This window comes from Hypanus sabinus, chromosome 3, assembly GCF_030144855.1.
Source record: "Hypanus sabinus isolate sHypSab1 chromosome 3, sHypSab1.hap1, whole genome shotgun sequence".
In the NCBI taxonomy this organism is placed as follows: domain Eukaryota; kingdom Metazoa; phylum Chordata; class Chondrichthyes; order Myliobatiformes; family Dasyatidae; genus Hypanus; species Hypanus sabinus.
Window position 1 is genome coordinate 77,132,211 of NC_082708.1, and position 21,300 is coordinate 77,153,510.

A 21,300-nucleotide genomic window follows, 5' to 3' on the forward strand; every position below is an offset into this window, starting at 1 on the left:
TCAAGGTTCAAATCAAAGTACATATATGTCACCATATACAACCCTGAGATTCATTTTCTTACAGGCATACTCAATAAATCCAATAACTATAATAGAACCAATGAAAGACTGCACCAACAGGGCGGACAACCAGTGTGCAAAAGTCAACAAATCATGCAAATACAAGAAGAAAAAAGAAATAATAACAATAATAAATAAGTAATAAATATCAAGAACATGCGATGAAAATGAGTTCATAAATTGTGACCTGATGAAGGGTCTCGACTCGAAATGTCGGCTGTACTCTTCTCCATAGATGCTCCCTAGCCTGTTGAGCTCCTCCAGCATTTTGTGTGTGCTTCATAAGTTGTGGGAACAATTGAGTGACGGGAAAAGTGAAATTGAGTGAAGTTATCCGCACTGGTTCAAGATCCTGATGACTGAGAGGTAATAGCTGTTCCTGAACCTGGAGGTGAGAGTCCTGAGGCTCCTGTACCTTGGGTAAACATTCACAGGGTTTAAATGTCATGATCATTAGCGTTTTGCACCTGTAATGCAGTACATGACTACAAGTTGACATATTCTTAAATTAACACAAGCAAGAGCCTGGGGAAATATTTTCTTTGCCAATTTTTAATCCAACTTGCAATTTCCTTTGGGTTGTTATTTTCTAAATCAACTTTGTCAAATGCTTTACAGAAATCCAAATTTATAACATCATATCCTCTAACTTCATGGCATGTTTCGAAATCCCCTCAAAAAATGAGCTGTAGCCACAGTATTTCTCTAGCAATCCACACTGGTTAACTTCTCACAGAGCTGTACTGACAATTGTCCAGCATCATCAGGCTGGCGTGCCTACGGCTATCAATGTATCAGCTTTTCTTAAATAGTCACCTTCTGACCAACCTACTAGTTATTTGGAACCATGTGAGCATTTGGCAAAATTAGCACTCTCTCTTCTTTTAAGAGTCTGGCATGCATTTTATCTCTGAGAGACTTATTCACTTTCAAAGACGCCAGATCTGTTAATATGCTCCTTTACCACCACCTCCCACCCCTCTCTCTTCCTCTCCCTCTTCTCCTTCTCTTGCTTGCTCTTTTTCTCACTTCACCTTGGCCCTCCTTCATTCGACTGCCCATTGCACAACCCACCCCCCACCACCTTCTGTGAATATCGATGTAAAGCATGTATTCACCTTCCACCTACACAGTCGGGTTGCTGTTCCAGATTCAGCGATAATCGTCTCTTTCTATTTAGTTTCCTGTGCACTGGTCTAGTTTCCAGCCCTATGCAATAAAGTTTTATATACAATGAAAAGGGAATTACATAGATCACAAATCATAATCTCTGCAAGTGGCTGTGGAGGTTATGATATGAGATAGCCCTGTAATTGTTGATTTAACACTGACAGCACATCAACTTCATGCGTTTTGGCAATTTGCATAATGACTGCTCGGAGCCAATTCTGCCTCTGACTCTTGCTCTTCATCCCGGCACAGGACCCATTTTTCCAGTGGTCAACAAAAATTAAAGCTAGCCAGCAATGCTCAAAGGAGAGGTGCGCTGTGGCTATAGCAGTTTCTGGCACACTAGTGTGGGGACGTACATAAAAGCTACAGGGGGTTCCATCGTCTGGTCCGCCCGCACACGAGATGCCTGTGGAGGAATGCTACCAGCTGGTACATACCAGGCTGCAGGAGTACGTGCCGAGGGACACATAGAAGCTTGGTGCAGCCACCACCAGGGGTCAGTGGGGGAGAACTACAGTGTGGGGTTCTTCTCCCACTGGAGAGGGAGGAGCCAGGTTTGGTGAACAAGTCCCTTAGTTACTCCAGTCACACACATCCCACCCCAGGGGTTGAGTGCTGTTGGTGTGTGTGAATGGAATAGAAGAGTATGGAAAGCATTGACTATGAATATAAAGAATGAAAAGGCACTGCATGGTTTATTGTGAATATTGTTTTATTATGAATAATACTTATTTTGAAATATAAAATACACACCTATCGCAAAAGGTGCACAGGGGGAGCTCTGTAATCCACAGCCTTAAGGAAAAAGGCATCTCTGAAACATCCTCTCTGGCAGGCAGAGTGAGGATCAGCAGACAACAGGACCTTCCTGAACATCCCGTCCTCTATCAGGAAGATGTTAGATGATAGCAAGTAGATGAGTCTCGATCTGCCTCTGACCTTGGCAGAGCTGACGGCCACCATCTGTTCCTTCAGCATGAATAAAACTCCCGGAAGCGAACGCATTCTGGCAGAGTTGTATTTGGCACCGTGGGACCGGATGGACCCAGACCTGCTGAAAGTTTATAATGCAATTATGTAATGCTCTGGGCTGGCAGCTTGTCAGACTATGAGGAAGGACAATGTTACACACATGAGCAAGCAGAAAGGGGAGAGGGAGGACATCAGGGATTAGAGACTCATGTCACTGTTGAACGTGGACAATAAGATCCTCTAAAAGGGTATTGCCATCCGGTTAAGCCTGTCTGGGACAGGTGATTCACTCAGACCAAAGCTATGCTGTACCTGGCAGGAAACTCTCTGACAGCCTTCTGCTGCTCAGAGATACCATTGCCATGTGCAGAATTGAGGATTAGTTGCCTGCCTGATTCGCTTGAACCAGGAGAAGGCCTATGTTAGATATCCTACACGTCCAAGATGGACGTGCTCTCCAAAATGGGTTTTGGGGAGGGAATCAGAAATTGGATCCAACTATTCTACACTGATGTGTAACACCTGTGTAGCGCTGATGCTATCTTTGTGTGGCTGGTCGCCACACTCTTTATGAGAAAAATCAAATTGCATATTACTAAATCAGGTACTAGTAGGCCATCAGAAGCTCTAGGTTTTGGAAGGAGGCAGTGAATAGAAAACACACTTCTGGAGGTAAGTTTCGTTTATTAAAAAAAGCAATATATAAAATATTTACATGAGTAAGAACATTTCAAATTTCCAGCATTTTGTTTAGGTTTCAAATCTCAAATCTTTCAAATGTGTATATACACACACACATATATACAGCTTAACTCCTTTCACAACAATTCTCCAACATCACAGCTTTTAAACAAAGTAAATCTCATTCAGTAACTTATCAAAGTCTTTGCTAAAATAATCAGTTCCTGCAGAAACTTAAATTCAGATTGTTCAAATGAAAATAAATTGATATATCCAGCTGTATCAAATCCTCTACGTCATGAAACACTTTGTTCCCACACTGGTTCTTCATCTTGGGAGGCTCGCCATCTTGTTTCTTGGTTCATTGGATGAATAGTTGATCATCCACGGAAAGTTGATCCACAAACTTGTACAAAAAAAACCTGACCAAACCCTTGGTGTGATCCAGCAGAACTATTGTTCTGGTTACACGGTAGAGATCTTAGACACTCATTTCTGCCGATACTGTCTCGTTACAGCTGCTGTTTGTTATAGCCGTAGCTTCTATCACTCTCGTCTCTCCTCCAGGGGTTTCACCCAAAGGTTTTCAAGTAAGCAGGGTACAGATACTCACTACGAATTCCACTTGAACACTTTATATCTTTAGTTTCTAATAGTTTGTGGCATTTCTCTTGCTTTCTCAGGCTGTGTCAGCCACACTTTGTTCTCACATAGCTTTTCTCCTCAAGTTCCTTCTTTAAAATTCGGTAAACTTCTTTTTCATCCCTCCACAGGTAGAGCTTTCTAACGTTTTTGGGTTTAATTAACCTGGGTTACACCCTCCCCCTTCGAACTTATGCAAGTTATACTGGAGTGGGTTTGGGGTGTTCAACATATATGAACTCTGGGAGTGTCGTACTGGGGCGCATTGGGAGTACACCCAAATGCTAGAGACAGACACTGAACTACCAGGAACAGGACTATGTGTGAGAAGGAAGCAAGGAAAGTGGGTAAGAAAGGACAATGGACATGACACCAGCCCTGGATGAGACAAGGACTCTGGGCCTGGGCTAGGACCTAACTAGGATAGGGAACCAGGACATGGAACCGGGAACTAGGAGCCTGGGCATGGACTCTGAGCCAGACTGGACAAAGACCCAGAACCTGGGTCTTGACTCAGTCTCGGACTCCAGAACCAGACGAGGACAAGACAAGGCTATAGGACGAGGGGAGGCACAGGACTGGACGTGAGACTCCTGGACAAAGGAACCCCAGCACAAGATGAGGGAATCCCAGCACCAGGCTGGGCAAGGTACTCCTGTGCTGGGCAAGGCACATGGGCATGATGAGAGCACAGAGCCAAGGGAGAGACAGGAACATGGAACACCAAGCCAGGATCCCTCCTTGGGTACAGGATGTAGGGCCAAGACTCATAACACAGAATGCTGAACACAACAAGACAGTTCCCAATGTTAGGTAGTGGCAAAACAGCCAGACCTACCTAGCGAAGGCGTGGACACTGACAGACAGTTCCAAACAGGGCAAGGTTCCAGACATGGGTGAGGCGAGGCAAGGCTCCAGGCAGAGGCAAGGCCAGGTAATGTGAGGCTCCAGGCAGGAAGGTGAAGGGAAGGGTACAGACAAGTGGTTTGGACAGGAACAATCCAGCAGCCAGAGGCTGAATCCTGAAGTTATTTGTGAAGCCAGCCCAAACAAGAATCAGCTGCCTCAACAGAAACTGGGGAAACCTGGAAAACCTGGAATAAGGAACATGGACCAGACCGTGAACCAGAATGTGGATTTCATGGTCTGGACCATGACAGGAAGAGACTCTACAATAGCTGAACTCAAAGCTTGGAAAGGGACCGAATTATTGTCACTAAAGGATTTCCAAGCTCAGGATATGTTAGAGTTCTAGGTTTTTCTCTGTGTCTAGAAGACATTCTGAGTTCAGGCTCTTCTTTGTGAGAATTCATTTGTTGTATCCTTTCTAGTCAACACTTGGTCACGTGTCTCTTTTTCTTAACAAATCTCAGACTCATCTGGTTGACGAAGTTTCCAATCTTCTTTCATCAGGTAGGATACCCTGATTACATACTTCCTCATTTGTTGTTTCTTCCACAGGGTTTTCTTCAGGACTGATAGGTAAGTTATTTTCTACAGTGGGCTCCTCTACATCAGGTACATAACTTGCATTTCTCTGGGACTCCAGCACGGGGTCCGCAACTGGAGTGGTTGCAAATGTTTGGTTTGGGCTTGGGTTGAATTCCACAGTTCTTCTGTGTAACTGTTCAGAAATTTCTCAACTCTTCGAAGGTTCATCTACAATGTCAAGTCTTGGTCTGATGTAATAAGCCTCATCCTCATCCTCTTCCCAGAGTCAATTGGATTTTCTTCTTCAACCAGCTGTTCATTCTTAGTACTCCTGCGAGTTGAGTTCTTGTGAACAGAGACAGGAGAAAGATGTTCATTGTCTTCAGAAGGAAGAAATCCACAAGGGAGCAAAAGATCCCCATGTAATGTTTGTATGGCCCCAGCCTGGTTCTCAGGGCGTACCCTGTAGACAGGCGGATCTCCAGCTTGGCTCACCAGTACATTGGTTATTTTTTCACATTTATCAGCAAGTTTTTTACCGTATAGGCACACATTCCTTACTAGCATGTCGTCTCCTTCTTTCAACTCTGAAGCTGTCACATGTTTATCATATCTGGTCTTGTTTCGGTCTGCCATTTTCCGTGAGTTCCCCGTAGCTATCTTGAAGCTTTCCTCAAGATAAGGTATCAAATTTTGACCACATTGAGAATGTGATTTACCATGTTTGTCTTTCAAGGGTAGTCTGAAAGCTAAGTCAACTGGACGTTTGGGTTGTTGTCCGAACATCAGTTCATACGGACTAAAGCCAGTCATCTCATTGCTAGTACAGTTATAAGCAGGGACAATCAGTTTCACAAATTCTCACCAGCAACTTTAATTTTTCACATCCAGAGTTCCCAACATATTCAAGAGGATCCTGTTAACCTTTCAACAGGGATTCCTCTGGTATGATATGGTGTAGTTCTGACTTTCTGAATTCCATCTATCTCACACAATTCTTTAATCAAGTGGGATTCAAAGTCTGGCCGTCTATCACTATGTAGGTGCTCGGGATAACCATAATGTAGATAAAATGCTCCCACAGGCACTTTGCAACTGTCTTGGCTTTTTGGTTAGGTGTAGGAATAGCCAAAGCATATTTAGTGAAATCATCGGTTATTACTAACACATCCTCTGTGTTACTTTGATCAGGTTCTAATGTAAGAAAGTCCATGCAGACCAGCCTCAAGAGTCGAGTAGTCACAATATTCACTAACAGAGCAACTTTCTCAAGCAAGGTCTTTCTTCTTACCCATCAACCACATGTTTTAATCTTGTGTTCCACATCTTCAGTCTTCTTGGGCCTCTGACTAAGTCCAGGGTATAATCAATACCCATGTGACCAAAGTCATCTTGAGGGCTCTTAAGAACCTCAGATTGAAACTTTTCAGGTAAGCAAGCTGGTATGTGGTTTTATCTCCGGTTAATCTTTCCCTGTAGAGAATTCTGTCTTTTAGCTCTAGACGATCCCATTCTCTGAGTCGGTAGGGTAGTCTAGGGATTGCATTTCTCACTGAAGGGGATGGATTTTTTTCTCCAGTTTCCATCTGCTTGATGACTTCCCTAATACAAGGATCTGCTAACTGGGAATCTGTAAGCTCAGTGTCAGAGAGATGAGAAATCTCCCGCACTGATCTCCTTGTGTGTAACTGTCAGGTATAGCACTTGAATACATTGTTAAGGATCTGACATATACAGTGGCAACATCTGTGATAACTCTCTCACACCTCTTGCATGACATCAGTGATAACTTCAACCATATCGCCTGAGTTCACCAGGTGATGCAGTAAACTTCAAGATGCGCTCCCACTCCTTCTGGGACTTTGCTTCACTGAGCAACATCTTGAAGCTTTTGAGATTTGCTTTGCTAACTTCAGCCCCTGTTTGTCCCACAACAGGAATCATTTCTAGTTCAGAGGGAAGCTTAGGAGTACCATGGCGTGACTCTCACTCACTCCATCTCTTTCAAGCTGTCTTCTCTTTTCCGTTACTAGTGCCGGATTGGGCTCATAGCAGCAAGAGCTGGCGATGTGCCCACCTTCACCACATTTAAAGCAGTTTTACACTTGGCTGTTTGTCAGTGGTTGTGGACGCTTGTTTATCTTTTGTTTCAGCCTTTCCTTTTGGTGGCTTATCTCTTGCTGTTTTAGAGCTTGCTATTACCTTCTGCTGCTCCGTAGCTTGTGACGTAGCTAGCTCAGCAATTTGTTTAGTCAGTTGAGAAGTAACTGAAACTGGCTGTGCTACAGCATTTTCTTTACCGGCACCTGCAATCTGAGACTGTATAATGACATGTTGTGTGACTATTCCTAAATGTGGTTCTGGAAACATGCTTGTCTTCCTCTGTTCATAGAAATGTCAATAGTTCAGTAAACGATGGTGGTTTTGCTTTTTTCTGTTCCGGTTGCAGCTCTAATACTGGGGAGTGGTCCCAACATCCCCTACAAAACTACTTTAAGAGATGCTTGTTAGCCTCAGTTTCAACAACCCTGTCTCACTTTACAGTCAGTGTCAATGCTACCTGTAGCTGCTGTAGGTAGATGAATGGTTTTTCACCCATGTTCTATACCATGTTCATGAATTTGGTGAAAAATTCATCATTGTCTTCCAAGGCGGCAAAAGCTGAATCTAGAAGATGTATGTAACAGGCAGGTGAAGCTCCGGGGCTTGTTGACCTGATGATGTCAGAAGCTGGTAGAAGAACACTTTCAGATATTTTCTGTGTTATATGAAGATCAGACACACTTGGGTCTTGCAAGAGCAGTCCAACACTAGCACACCAAGTCTCATAATCTGCCTCGTTAGGTGGACGAGAGGTTCTACCAGCCTTACTGGTGGATTGTCATGAGCCAGCAAGTCATTACTGTGCACAATGTGCTCCACTACAACGCTTTGAATATCTGGAGGGTTTAGATCTCTGGGAGAGAGGAATGGGTTCACTGAAACTCCATTAGTTTGTATTACAGGGATCAAATTATTCTGCATAGCAGCTAGAGCTGTTTCTGGCCGGTTAGTATCAGAGGAGTCAGCTCTGAGTTGAAGAGTTCTGGTCCTATTATGTACATCTTCAGCAGTTTGAACAGTGACTGCTTCCCTACTCTCAGTAGTAAGGGTTTCACAGATCTGGTTAACATCTTTCTCAGGGTTTTGTCATAATCTTTCCCATTGCACTTCACTAAGGTTTTCAACTCACCAAGATAAGCTTGAGTGGTGTCTTTTCCAACTTTCTGAGTGTAAACACTGGCTAAAGTTACTACATGGTAGGAAACTTCTTGGTCACCGCTTGTGTGTTGAATGCATGGCTATCAAGGGCTGGAGATCTTGTACGGCAGAACCTAAATTGGACCCTACAATCAAGGACTTCAGAAATTCTGCACTGGGATCAACTAGAGGAATAACTCTGGCAACTGAGCCACATTCTTTTAGAAATCTGGTAGTTCCTCATCTTTTTCTCTTCCTGTTATGCCTCTGACTAAAACAGCATTTGGGATTTTGACACCCTTTTCCTCCACGACTTCCATTTTCTTTCACTGTAGGTCTTAATTGAACAAGTGTGTTTGAACAATAAGATTCTTTTAGTGTTTTGCATACTAATAAGTTATCTAATTGGCATACTAATTGGTTATCTGTCTCCTGGCTGGCTTGCCAAGTCTTATGTAACACTAGATGCTAGCAGGCCATCTAGATATTGGAAGGAGGCAATGAATAGAGAACACACACTTCTGGAGGTAAGTTTTGTTTATTTTTTAAAAAAAGCAATATACAAAATATTTACATGTGTAAGTACAAATCAAAATTCTAACATTCTGTTTTGGTTTCAAATCTCAGATATCAACAAAAACCAAATTCCTGTTTAGCTAGAATCAGTGATATTGATTAGAATTACCTTTATTACTCCAATTCCTCTAACTAATTAGATCCGGTCTTATTCCCACACTGGTTCTTCATCTTGGGTGGCTTGTCAACTTGTTTCTTGGTTCATTGGATGAAGTAGTTGATCATCCACGGAAAGTTGATCCACGAACTTGTACAAAAAAAACCTGACCAAACCCTTGGTGTGATCCAGCAGAACTATTGTTCTGGTTACACGGTAGAGATCTTAGACACTCATTTCTGCCGATACTGTCTCGTTACAGCTGCTGTTTGTTATAACCGTAGCTTCTATCACTCTCGTCTCTCCTCCAGGGGTTTCACCCAGAGGTTTTCAAGTAAGCAGGGTACAGATACTCACTACGAATTCCACTTTAACACTTTATATCTTTAGTTTCTAACAAGCTCCTCTTGCTTTCTCAGGCTGCGTCAACCACACTTTGTTCTCGCATAGCTTTTTTCCTCAAGTTCCTTCTTTAAAATTCGGTAAACCTCGTTTTCATCCCTCCACAGGTGGAGCTTTCTAACATCTTTGGGTTTAATTAACCTGGGTTACAATTTATAGGTGGGAGACAGATGGTTTCCCCATCAAATCTGGAATCAGTTACGGTTGACAACTCTCCCGTCTCATGTGTTGCATTCAACTCTTTGCTGAAGAAGGTACAGGAGCCTCAGGACTCACACCACCAGCTTCAGGAACAGTTATTACCCTCAACCACCAGGCTCTTGAGCTAGAAGGGAATACTGAATTCAAATTCACTCACCCAGTCAGTGAACTATTCCCACAGTCTACATCTTTTGTTCTGGATATTTATCGCTTATTTATTTATTATTGTTATAATTTCTTTTTGTATTTGCACAGTTTGTTGTCTTCAGCATCTTGATTGTTTGTCTGTCCTGTTGGGGGCGGTCTTTCACCGGTTCTATTGTGCTTCTTGTAGTTACTATGAATGCCCACAAGGAAATGAATCTCAGGGTTGTATATGGTGACATATATGTATGTACTTTGATAATAAATTTACTTTGAACCTTCAATCCGTGAAACGGACAAGAGAATAAAATGAGTGATTGAGACACATAAGTTAAAGCCTCCCTGTACATAAACAATGTCACCCACTTCTGCTCAGGACGGTTTGCAGATTGATCAGCATCTGTGACCAGTTTGAGTTGGCATCCTGGGCCAGAGATCAATGGCAGGAAAATTGAGGCTATGCTCTTTAGCAACTTGACTGACCAATCCAGTCCTCTTCACCACCAGGCCTAACTGCCTGAAGGTGATGAGGATCCGGTTCAGAGGGGTTGATGCATATAACAGGATTTGGCTGGAGCAGATTGGTATGGTCAAATAGAAACTGGTTTTGTGGAAATGGAGCCCTCTGCCACAACTTCCACTATCTCAACAGGATCCCACCACCAGGCATATCTTCCCTCCCTCTTCTTCGCCACATTCCCCAGGGGCTCTTTGTCTATGACTCCCTTGTCAGCTCTTCCCTACCTCCAGGCACTTATACCTGCAACTACACTCTGTTATAGTTGCCTCATTCCCCTTCCCTCAATACCACTCAGGGCTCTAAAGAGTCCTTCCAGGTGAGGCTGTTCTTCACATGTGAATCCTTCGAGGTCCTTTGTTGTACCCAGTGCTTCCAGAGCGGCCTCCATTACATTGGTGAGACCTGATGTAGACCTGGGATCACTTCATTGAGTCCCCTCACTTCATCGGACAAAGTAGCCAGGATCTCCATTTCAATTCCACTTCCCACTGTCACACCAAATACTTGAAGAGATGTTTTTCAACCTGCAGATATAGGACTTCAAGCTTCTGAAACCGCAGCCCAATGAGAACAGAAAAGAGATGGCATGGCCCAGATGGCAGGGATATTTGTATGTTGCCTTCTTGAGGCAGCACGCTCCGTAGATAACCCCAATAGAGGGAAGGAGGTAGCCATGAAGTACTAGGCCAAGTCCAATACTCTGCCCAGCTCCTCACGTTCCTATGCACTCGGATTGCTTTTGGTGGTTGATTAGGCTCATTGAAGTTGGCTGCTTTGTTGTGAATAGTGCCGCACACATCCCAGCAAGTTGAGAGAATTCCATCGTACGTCTGAATTGTGACCTCGTAGCAGGTATATGGGTGATGGAAAGGCTTTGCAGTGTCAGAACATGTATCATTCATGACAGGTTACCTATCCTCTGACCTGCTCTTGTTGACATACTCTTTATGTGTCTGGTCCAGTTGAATTTCTGATCAATGTCGACACCAGGATCTTGGTGGTAGGGGATGATATTAGTTATGCCCCTGAATGTGAAGGATGGTTGATTAGATTCTCATCAGAGTTGGTTATTACCCTGCCTCTTCCATTATATGAGTATTACTTGCACTTATTAGATGATGTCTTGGACTTGTTGATTCTGGGCATGGACTGCTCCATTTGCTGAGAAGCTGAAAGTGAAGCAATCACCCATTTCTGATCTTATGGGAGAAAGAAGATCATTGATGAAAGTAGTGGCATCTACACAACTACCTAAAGGATCTTCTGCAATAACCTCCTGCGATAGGGTTATCCACCAGTAAGTATGGCCATCTCCCTTTCTGAGGCATAACTCCAGTCACTGAAATACTTGTCCCTTTGTCCTATCAGTTTGACCAGGGTCCTTGGTGCTGCCTTGAAGTCAGCGGGTGATTGTCCTCATCCCTGGACTTGACCTCTTTGGACTGAGCCAAGGCAGTGATGAGGTCTGAAGCTGAGTGGCCCAGTTGGAAACTGGAGAGTAGGTGATTAAGGAGCAAGTGCTGCTGGAAATCTGAAATAAAGGAGAGAGTGGGAATGGGCAGGCATCGGTTAGAAATTGAGAAGGAGAAACCACTTGTGACTGTGAAATATCGAAGATGTGGCAGTTGGCCTGTGGCAGCTGCTAAGTAGAATTCAGACAGTTGTTGATGGTTCTGTTCAGCGAGAAAGCAAGACTTGGCAATGACTTCCAGACCTACTTGGTGCTTTTTGATGATCAGTGACAATATTCTTTGTGCAATTGCGGATGCAAACCGCATAGTTGAAAATCCTCCACGTGGAGCAACCCTGAGATATGGCTACAGGCACTTTGGCAGCCAATGAGATTGAAGTTGTAGCTGAGCAGAAGGTACAGGAGGCTTCACAGAAATAACTCACACTGAAAGGCAGACAGTTCACACCTTGTTCAACACCAAGTTGACCACTCTACCCTTAGAACCCAGAGCTCACTCTCTCCCTGACGTACTGACATGATCTGTCTGATCCTCATGCATCAAGACCCTGACTAACATGGTGCTTGTGCAACTTATTTCAAAGCTGTGTTCATAGGCATTCATTAAGTAGCATTTTGGAGCTGATACAGCATCTCAGGCAATGTGTCATGAAACCCAGATAGACATCCAATTTGTTTTGAATGTGTAGAACATTATTGTAGCCTGGCAGAACCTCAGACAATGCTATTGTCGACTAGAAACAGTCCAGTAATAATGCAGTAGACTAAATAACAGTGATTGAAAAACACAAAAACAAGAATGTGCAATGAAATGAAAATGAGACTAAAATAATATTACTTAGCTGTTAGTCTATATATTTATCCACTTATTTTTGAATTCCATTGCCTACCTCAAACATCAAGCAATTGGATGGCTTTACTTAACATACATTAAGTATTCCTGTTTCTACTTGGGCACAATAAATCTGCATTCCATTGTGGCCACATTGAAGTACAATAAACTTTGCCGCATAATCCGATGGCTGAGCTGTCACTGAATATAGATTTCCCACTGTTGAGGTTAACAGTGTCTTTTCTGCAACTCTATTATTTTCATAACACTCTCAACTGACCACTGAGAGGTACTGTTATTCTGCAGTGACTGGTGCAGTAACCTATCGACAATGGAGTGCACCTCTACAGCAAATATCTCTACAGAGATTGAAGATGAATTTGAAGATGAACATGAAGAAAAGGAAGTAGAAGTAGAATCTGAAACTGAACAACGAGGTATGGCTATATATTTGATTATCTGCTTTACTCTACTGCATATTCACCTTTCTCTCAAAGCACAAATGTGGTATCAATTTGGAAAAGGTCATAAGCTGCAAGAAAGAATTTGGATTTAAAAATTGGTAAAAACGACCACTTTTCAGAGCAATATAATAAACCTTAGACCACAATGAAACCCATGAAGAATTATATAATGTAATGTAGTAGGGAGCAATATATATATATATATATATGTATATATACACACACATACATATATAGTACATACACACACACAGTGGATTCCAGTTAGTTGAGGTGAGGTGTCAGTTAATTGGGGCAGCTGGTTATTTGGGACAACTCTTAAAGAACAAAAATTAATCAAGGAAAAAGCCAGCATTTCTATTTGGGACACTGTGCCTCTTACTTGGGACAGAAGACTGGCACCAAATCATTTCTAGTGTCAGTCGTGTGGGCTTGTGTGGCCATTAGACATTAAATCATGCTTGGAGTGAGAAGTTCTTTAATAGTGTTTGTTGCATGTGTTCAAAAAGCAGAGAGTTTTGTCACTAACAGTTGGTGAGAAATAAACAGTAAGGCAATTCAGAACTGTTTTGCTCACCGCGGTTTTAAGCATTCGGATTTGGAAATTCCAGAAATGGCTGGGAGTGAAAATTAAAGAAGTTCACTACTTCAACGGGTTGGGAACTATGAAAAATTTGAAGATACTGACAATCATCATGAAATCATTTTCGTGAATCTCCTTTTTCCTCTCCAGTTTACAGCATATCCTTTCTAAGATAAGGGACCCAAAATGCTCACAGTACTGCAAGTGAGGCCTCACCAGCTAATGCAGGGGTGGCCAACCTATGGCACACGTGCCAGAAGTGGCGCATTGCACCCCAGTGATAATAATAAAAAAGTAAGCCTACTCATGCAAAAAGTATTAACCAAAAACCGATTTGTAGAAGAAAATATCTGTAACAGGAATTCAAGTAGCTTAGAGCTAGAAATAGGTTTTACTGAGAATAAATCTAAAATGTAGCAATTACTTTTAGAGATGTTATTATTTCGTGTACATCTTTTGGCAAATGTTATCTTCTTTCACAATAATCTGTTTTCAATTAAAAAAAAATATTCAATGGGTCAAACTATGAAAGAAGGACTTTTGTTCTGCAGTCGTTCCGTAACTGTTCAATGCACGTTTGATCCTTAGGCGCCAAACGTCTGCATCAGCGGTGCATCGCAGGATTTTGCCATTCAGTTTACAGTTGACACTTGTGCACTATGGAGTCGTGCTTTGTTTGTCCTTTGTGAACATTTGCAGTTTTGTACTTTTTCAAAAATTAAGCCTTGTTTTTACATTCAGTTACCCGTCACAGTGCAAAAGAAAATGAGCAAAAGAAAATCAGAAAGTGATTGTAAGCATGAATTCAATGAACAGTGGGAAAATGAGTTCTTATTTATAGCGGGACCGTCAGGAAAACCATTGTGCATTGTTTGTGAAAACACTTTCTCACATAATAGAAGACATGATCTTAATAGACACTATAAAACACAACATCAGACTGAAATAGAAGGAAAACTAAAGATAGTGCTTGGGTCTGAGTTACGGAAAGAATATGTGATTAAGAAATAGGAAGAATTCAAAAGAAGACAAAATATATTTGTTAAACGTCTCATTAAGGTAAGTAGTGTTTATCTTATCTTTATATTAAATCAATATATCATGTAAAATGCTAAATATGTCCATATTAACATATTTTTACAAGAAATGAATGAGAGTACAAGAGTTGTATGGTGCATCTGAACTTGTGCATGAAAAAATTGACTCATGGAACGTAAAAGTTTGGCCTCAGCTAATGTCTCAACATTACATCCTTGCTTTTATATTTTAGTCCTCTTGAAATGAACGCTAACATTGCATTTGCCTTCCTCACCACAGACTCAACCTGCAAAATAACCTTTAGGGAACCCTGCACAAGGACTCCTAAGACCCTTTGCATCAGGTTTTTTTTGTATTTTTCTCCATTTAGAAAACAGTCAACCTTTTTTTCTTCTACCAAAGTGCATGGACATACATTTCCTGACACTGTACTCCATCTGCCACATCTTTGCTCATTTTTCTAATCTGTCTAAGTCCTTCTGTAGCTTCTCTACTTCCTCAAACTACCTGCCCCTCCACCTATCTTCATATTGTCTGCAAAATTTGCAACAAAGCCATCAATTCCATCATCCAAATCATTGACAATAATGTAAAAAGAATCAGTCCCAACACAGAACCCTGTGGAACACCACTAGTCACCAGCAGCCAACCAAACAGACCCCCTTTATTTCCACTCTTTGCCTCCTGTCAATCAACCACTGCTTTATCTATACTAGAATCTTTCCTGTAATACCACGAGCTAATAATCTATTAAGCAGCCTCAAGTGTGGGACCTTGTCAAAGGTCTTCTGAAAACCCAAGTACACAACATCAACCAATTCTCCTTTGTCTATCCTGCTTGTTATTTCTTCAAAGAATTCCAACAGATTTGTCAGGGTAGATTTTCCCTTGAGGAAACCATGCATATTTTATCATGTGCCTCCAAGTATCCCCAAGCCACGTCCTTAACATTGACTCCAGCATCTTCCCAACCACTGAGGTCAGACTAACTGGCCTAACATTTCCTTTCTTCCGCCTCTCTCTGGTCTTGAAAAGTGGAGTGAATGACATTTGCAATTTTCTGGTCTTATAGAAACACTTCAGAATCTAGTGGTTCTTGAAAGACCATTACTAGTGCCTCCACAATTTCTTCAGCTACTTCTTTCGGAATCCTGGGGCATATACCATCTGGTCCAGGTGACTTATCTACTTTCAGACCTTTCAATTTCTCAAAAACCTCCTTCCTAGTAATGGTAACTTCACACACTTCATGACCCCTGACACCTGAAACTTCCTCCATACTGCTAGTGTCTTCCACAGTGAAGACTGATGCAAAATACATATTCAGTTCATCTGCCATTTTCTTGACCCCGTTACTATCTCTCCAGCATCATTTTCTAGCAGTCCAATATCCACTGTCACCTCTCTTTTATACTTTATGTATCTGAAGAAACTTTTGGTATCCTCTTTAATTTATTGGCTGGCTTACTTTTGCATTCCATCTTTACCTTCTTAATGACTTTTTATTTACCTTCTGTTGTATTTAAAAGCTTCCCAATCCTCTAACTTCCAATTAATTTTTGCTCTATTATATGTCCTCTCTTTGGCTTTTATGTTGGCTTTGACTTCCCTGGTTATCCATGGCTGTGTCATCCTGCCTTTAGAATACTTCTTCCTGTTTGGGATGTATATATCCTATGCTTTCTGAATTGTTCCCAGAAATTCCAGCTATTGCTGCTGTGCTGACATCCCTGCCAGTATTCTTTTCCAATCAATTCTGGCCAACTCCTCTCTCATATCTCTGTAATTCCCTTTACTCCACTGTGATACTGATAAATCTGATTTTAGCTTCTCCTTCTCAAACTTCAGAGCAAATTTGATCACTTTCCCCTAAGGGGATATCCTGAGCTCACTTTTATCTTAAGCTCTCTAATTATTTCTGGTTCATTGCATAACACCCAATCCAGAATAGCTGATCCCCTAGTGGGCTCAACCATGAGCTGCTCTGAAAAGCTACTTCGTAGGCCTTCTAGAAACTCCCCATCTTTTATTCCCACATTAACTGAGTTTCCGAATCTACCTGCATATTGAAATCCCCCATGATTATTGTAACATTGCCCTTTTGGCTTGCATTTTCTATCTTCTGTTGTAACATGTAGACCACAACCTTACTACTGTTTTATGAGTCTGTATACAACTGGCTTCAGGATATCCTTACTCTTGCAGTTCCTTAGCTCTATCCACAATAATCCAGCACACCTTTCGACCTTATGTCACCTCTTTCTAATGATTTAGTTTCATTTTTTATGAACACAGCCACACCACCCTCTTTGCCTTTATACCTGTCCTTTTGATACAATGCATATCCTTGGACGCCCTAAGCTTCTTTCAGCCATGATTCAGTGATGCCTACAGCATCATAGATGCCAATCTGCAGCTGTGCTACAAGTTTATTGACCTAATTCCGTATACTGCGTGCATTTAACTACCTTTCGTCCTGTATTCACCCTTTTCGATTTTGTCCACATTTTCATTGCAGCTCATCTTGATGCCTGCAATTTTGCCCTATCATCAGCCTCTCTTTGCTCAGAGTCTCACTACACATTGTCTCTGTTTGTAAACCAACTACCACATCTTCAGCACCCTCACTCCAATTCCCACCCCCTTGCCAAATTGGTTTAAACCCACCCGAACAACTCTAGTCAACCTGCCCGCAAGGAAATTGGACCCCTCTGGTCCAGGTGTAACCCTTCCCTTTTGTACTGTTCATACCTTCCCCAGAAAGGTCCCAATGATCCATAAATCTGAATCCCTGCCCCCTGCACCAGTTCCTCAGCCACGCAGTCACCTGCCAAATCATCCTATTTTTACCCTCACTGGCACGTGGCACAGGCAGCGATTCAGAGATTACCACTCTCGAGGTCCTGTTTCTCAGCTTTCTACCTAGCTCCCTAAAATCTCTCTTCAGGTCTGCCTATGTCATTGGTTCCAATATGTAACAAGACTTCTGCTGCTCATCCTTGCCCTTGAGAATGCCATGGACAGGATCTGAGACATCTCTGATCCTGGCATCAGGATCGTATAGAATAGAATAGAAATACTTTATTGTCACCAAACAATTGATACTAGAGTGTACAATCATCACAGTGATATTTGTTCCTGTGCTTTGCGCTCCCTGAAGTACAAATTGAAGTAAGTGTAATAAAAATTTTAATTATAAATCATAATTAGAAAATAGAAAAGGGAAAGTAAGGTAGTGCAAGTCAGGTCCGGATATTTGGAAGGTACAGCCCAGATCCAGGTCAGGATCTGTTCAGCAGCCTTATCACAGTTGGAAAGAAGCTGTTCCTAAATCTGGCCGTACGTATCTTCATACTCCTGAACCTTCTCCCGGAGGGATGTGGGACAAGAAGTGTGTTGGAAATTAACATTCAATCCAGTTGTCTCTATCGCGCCCACAGAACCTTGTCTCTGTTCCTCTGGCTAAAGAATATCCTATCAACACTGCAGTACTCTTCACCTCTCTGCTCTTTGAGCCACAGCACCAGACACAGTGACAGAGACCCAGTCACTATGGCTCCTCCTGGTAGGCCACCCCCCTCAATAGTATCTAAAGTTGTATACTTATTATTGAGGGGAATGGCCACAAGTGAGCTCTGCATTGGCTGTGCATCTCCCCTCCTTCTCCTGACAGTCACCTAGTTACCTGTCTCCTGCAACCTAGGGGTGACTGCTTCCCTGAAGCTCCTGTCTATCACCTCTGCTTTGTCCTCATCGAGCTGCAGCTTCAGTTCCTTAAAACATTCTGTCAGGAGTGCAGCTCAGTGCACCTGCTACAGACGGTTTATCTGGGAGACTGGAGGTCAAGAAGTTTTAAATTTATTTTTCTAAGATACATTTCTCTGTCATTTCCTTATACTAAGATTGAGAAGGCAATGATCTTTATTATCAGCCATTACCCTAGGGATAATATCTATTAGAGGAACATAAATCTGAATAACAATTAATAACAGACCCAGTTACTTCAAATTTGTAATTTGTAAAATAAATGATATTCAAGTACCTTTCTACTGTCTTCTGTTTTCAATATTGTTGCTCTCTGTTTGCTAAGCAATAGGCTCAGTCACCAACGTGAAGAATCACAGCAAGATATTACTGCAACCAAAATGTGACTTCAATTCTCTCTCTTATGTTATTTATAATAATGTCTCCCTGTTTCCACATCAGTCACTTACCTTTTAATATTCAATTTTGCTATGAGGAAACAATAACCTTTTGAGTGAATAAATATCACATTCGGAAGGTTTAATTTTTCTTCAAATTAAGGGTACAAAACAAATTGCAAGTGCATGCTGCCCCATGTTGCAAATAGGTCCCATTACTTACAGATGCCCGTATTTTGTCCATAAATTAGAAAATACACAAAAATCACTCTATGGCAACTGTACTCCACAGTATTGTAATGAAAGGCATCAGAAACACTTAAGCCTGATAAAAAAAGAACAATGAATGAAAATGAATAGAGAGAAGAAACTAGTTCTGCTGTTCAGAGGGACAAATAAATGCATATATGTCAGACTACTGAATTTAACAAGTATTATATGATCTCTTTGAACGGCGTGGTGTCCATAACTTAGGCATTCATGACCCAAAGACAGATTGTGTATGGAGCTTTACACCTGCAGTCAATATTTTTCCAGTTTTCTTTGTTGGCTTGTTCAATAATAAACTCGTAAAACAGCAATCTTGAAGAAGAGAATATCAAAGCTTTATCAGTCGATTATTACTGGTGCTGCTTGTCAGCTTTCTCTTTTGAAAAATACTTTAATTTCTATTGGTTCTGCCCCTTAAAAGTAACCTACATCTATTACGTGTAGCAAATTGAACTTGCTATTCTTTTAGAATCAGAATCCCCAAAACTGCTCCAACTTCTACTTTGATTAAATATATCTTGAACAACAATCGCTTTCTTCTGTACTTCACATTTACAATGCAAAAACAAACTTAAATAAATCAAAGAAACGAAATCAGAAGAAAGACATTGGAGAGAAGAAGGCAGGTGAGACTGGAATCCTCCTTCCAGAGATGGAGGTTTAAGTGGATCAAGGTAAGATTGCAACAGTGGGTGTGTGCATAAAATATCAAAGTGAAGGGAATAGAGAATTCAGGGCTGATAGAACGTGGAGCAATGGAGTGAAGGAAAACTATGACTTGTTGAACAATATTCAGATAAATTACTTTTCAAATCTATTGCAAAGATTCCAGACAGTTCCCCAAGGATCTGTTCATACCAAACCTCATCACACAATATTTGATAAAGTAATAACATTTGCTTTTTAGTTATGAATTAAAATATGCAGGAACACCGAAGGGCAACTATACAAGCATTGTACTGTCAATCTGTATGTGAATGATTGTTGCAAGTGCACCAGTTATTTTCAGTTAAAATGAACATTGTATTTCTGTTTCCTTTCCACTAGAAGCCCCCAAGGACGTCAAGACAACTTTCAACACGGCCCATAGGGAATGGATTCCCTCCACTTTCTGTAATATTCCAAAGGAGTCCTATCTGATTGCAGGTTATGACATCACCATCCACGAATCGACAGATCACTTTGGAGCAGTGATCTGGCCAGCGGTGCGTTATACAAGATAGAGTCATTTGGAATGTTGAACTTGGGCGGGAAAAAGCATTTGCAATATAGAACATAGAAAACAATGATAAACACGCTTTCTGTGCTTTGCACGAGCTTATTTACCAATCTGAATTTACTCTTCATTATTGGATTAATTTTTCTTGGGATGTTAGAGCTCAAGTGTTGTGTTTGTCACTCAGAGGGAGCAGGATTATCTCAGGGGTTCTCGCATTAGTTGTATTACTGATCACATTCAAAAGGAGGGCTGACTGAGCTGGTGATGGGTGCTGGACAAGGGTCATTCCATCACAGGACTGAGACTCCCTTGCCACTATGATTCACCTCAGGGCTGCAAGATGCCAAGTAGCCAAAAACAGAGCACAAAAACATATCGCATTTCCATGCTCCATAAAATGGCGTAGACAGGTATAAAGATGGAAATGATTCACATTATAATGGATGAAAGTAGATAGGATCATTAAGTTGTACAGCAAAGACACAGGCCCTTCAGTCCATCATATTCATGCTATCTGTTGTAGCTACCTACATTAGCCCTATAAACTGTATTAGGTCCATATCCTTCTCTATAATTGTTTGGATGCTTTGGAAATACTGTGAGGTTTCTGGCCTCCATTACCTCTTCAGACAGCACATTCCAGACTCTAAAGACTTTCCGCATAAAAAAATTACCTCATTTCCTACCTGTCGCCTGCAACCTATGCTCATTTGTCATAGACACCTGCATCATGTGTAAAAGCTTTTCATTTTCTACCTTATCTAACCTATCAGAATTTTGTATACATCTATCTGGTGCCTTGCTCAGTCTTCTCCACTTCAGGAAAGCCAACCCAACCTATCCTGTCTCTCCTCCTAACCAAATACTCCATTCCGGGATACAATCACATCCTTCCTGTTCTGTGCACAGTTTCTGTGGTCTCCATTCCTCCAACCTTAGTTCCCTGGCTCAGACTCAGAATCAATCCTGCTTGCACAGACTGTCTCAGACTGGAGTGAGGTGCTGCACTGTGACTGAAATTCAACATACAATGGCAAAGCAACATCAACCCTGTACAGATTACAGAGGAGGAGGTGTTTGCTGTCCTGAGGTAAATTAGGGTGGATAAATCCCCAGGGCTTGACAAGGTGTTCCCTTGGACC

General features: G+C 41.7%; 1 protein-coding gene across 1 annotated transcript in view; it reads left to right on the forward strand.

The window, feature by feature from the left end:
• LOC132390780 (protein-lysine methyltransferase METTL21C-like) overlaps positions 1-21,300 on the forward strand; it is a 41,500-nt gene that overhangs the window by 1,651 nt on the left and 18,549 nt on the right. Inside the window, exons 2-3 of the mRNA XM_059963329.1 lie at positions 12,749-12,879; positions 19,987-20,144. Of these exons, the coding sequence (XP_059819312.1) occupies positions 12,774-12,879; positions 19,987-20,144 (264 nt within the window). The 5' untranslated portion in view covers positions 12,749-12,773. The remainder of the gene's footprint in view (positions 1-12,748; positions 12,880-19,986; positions 20,145-21,300) is intronic.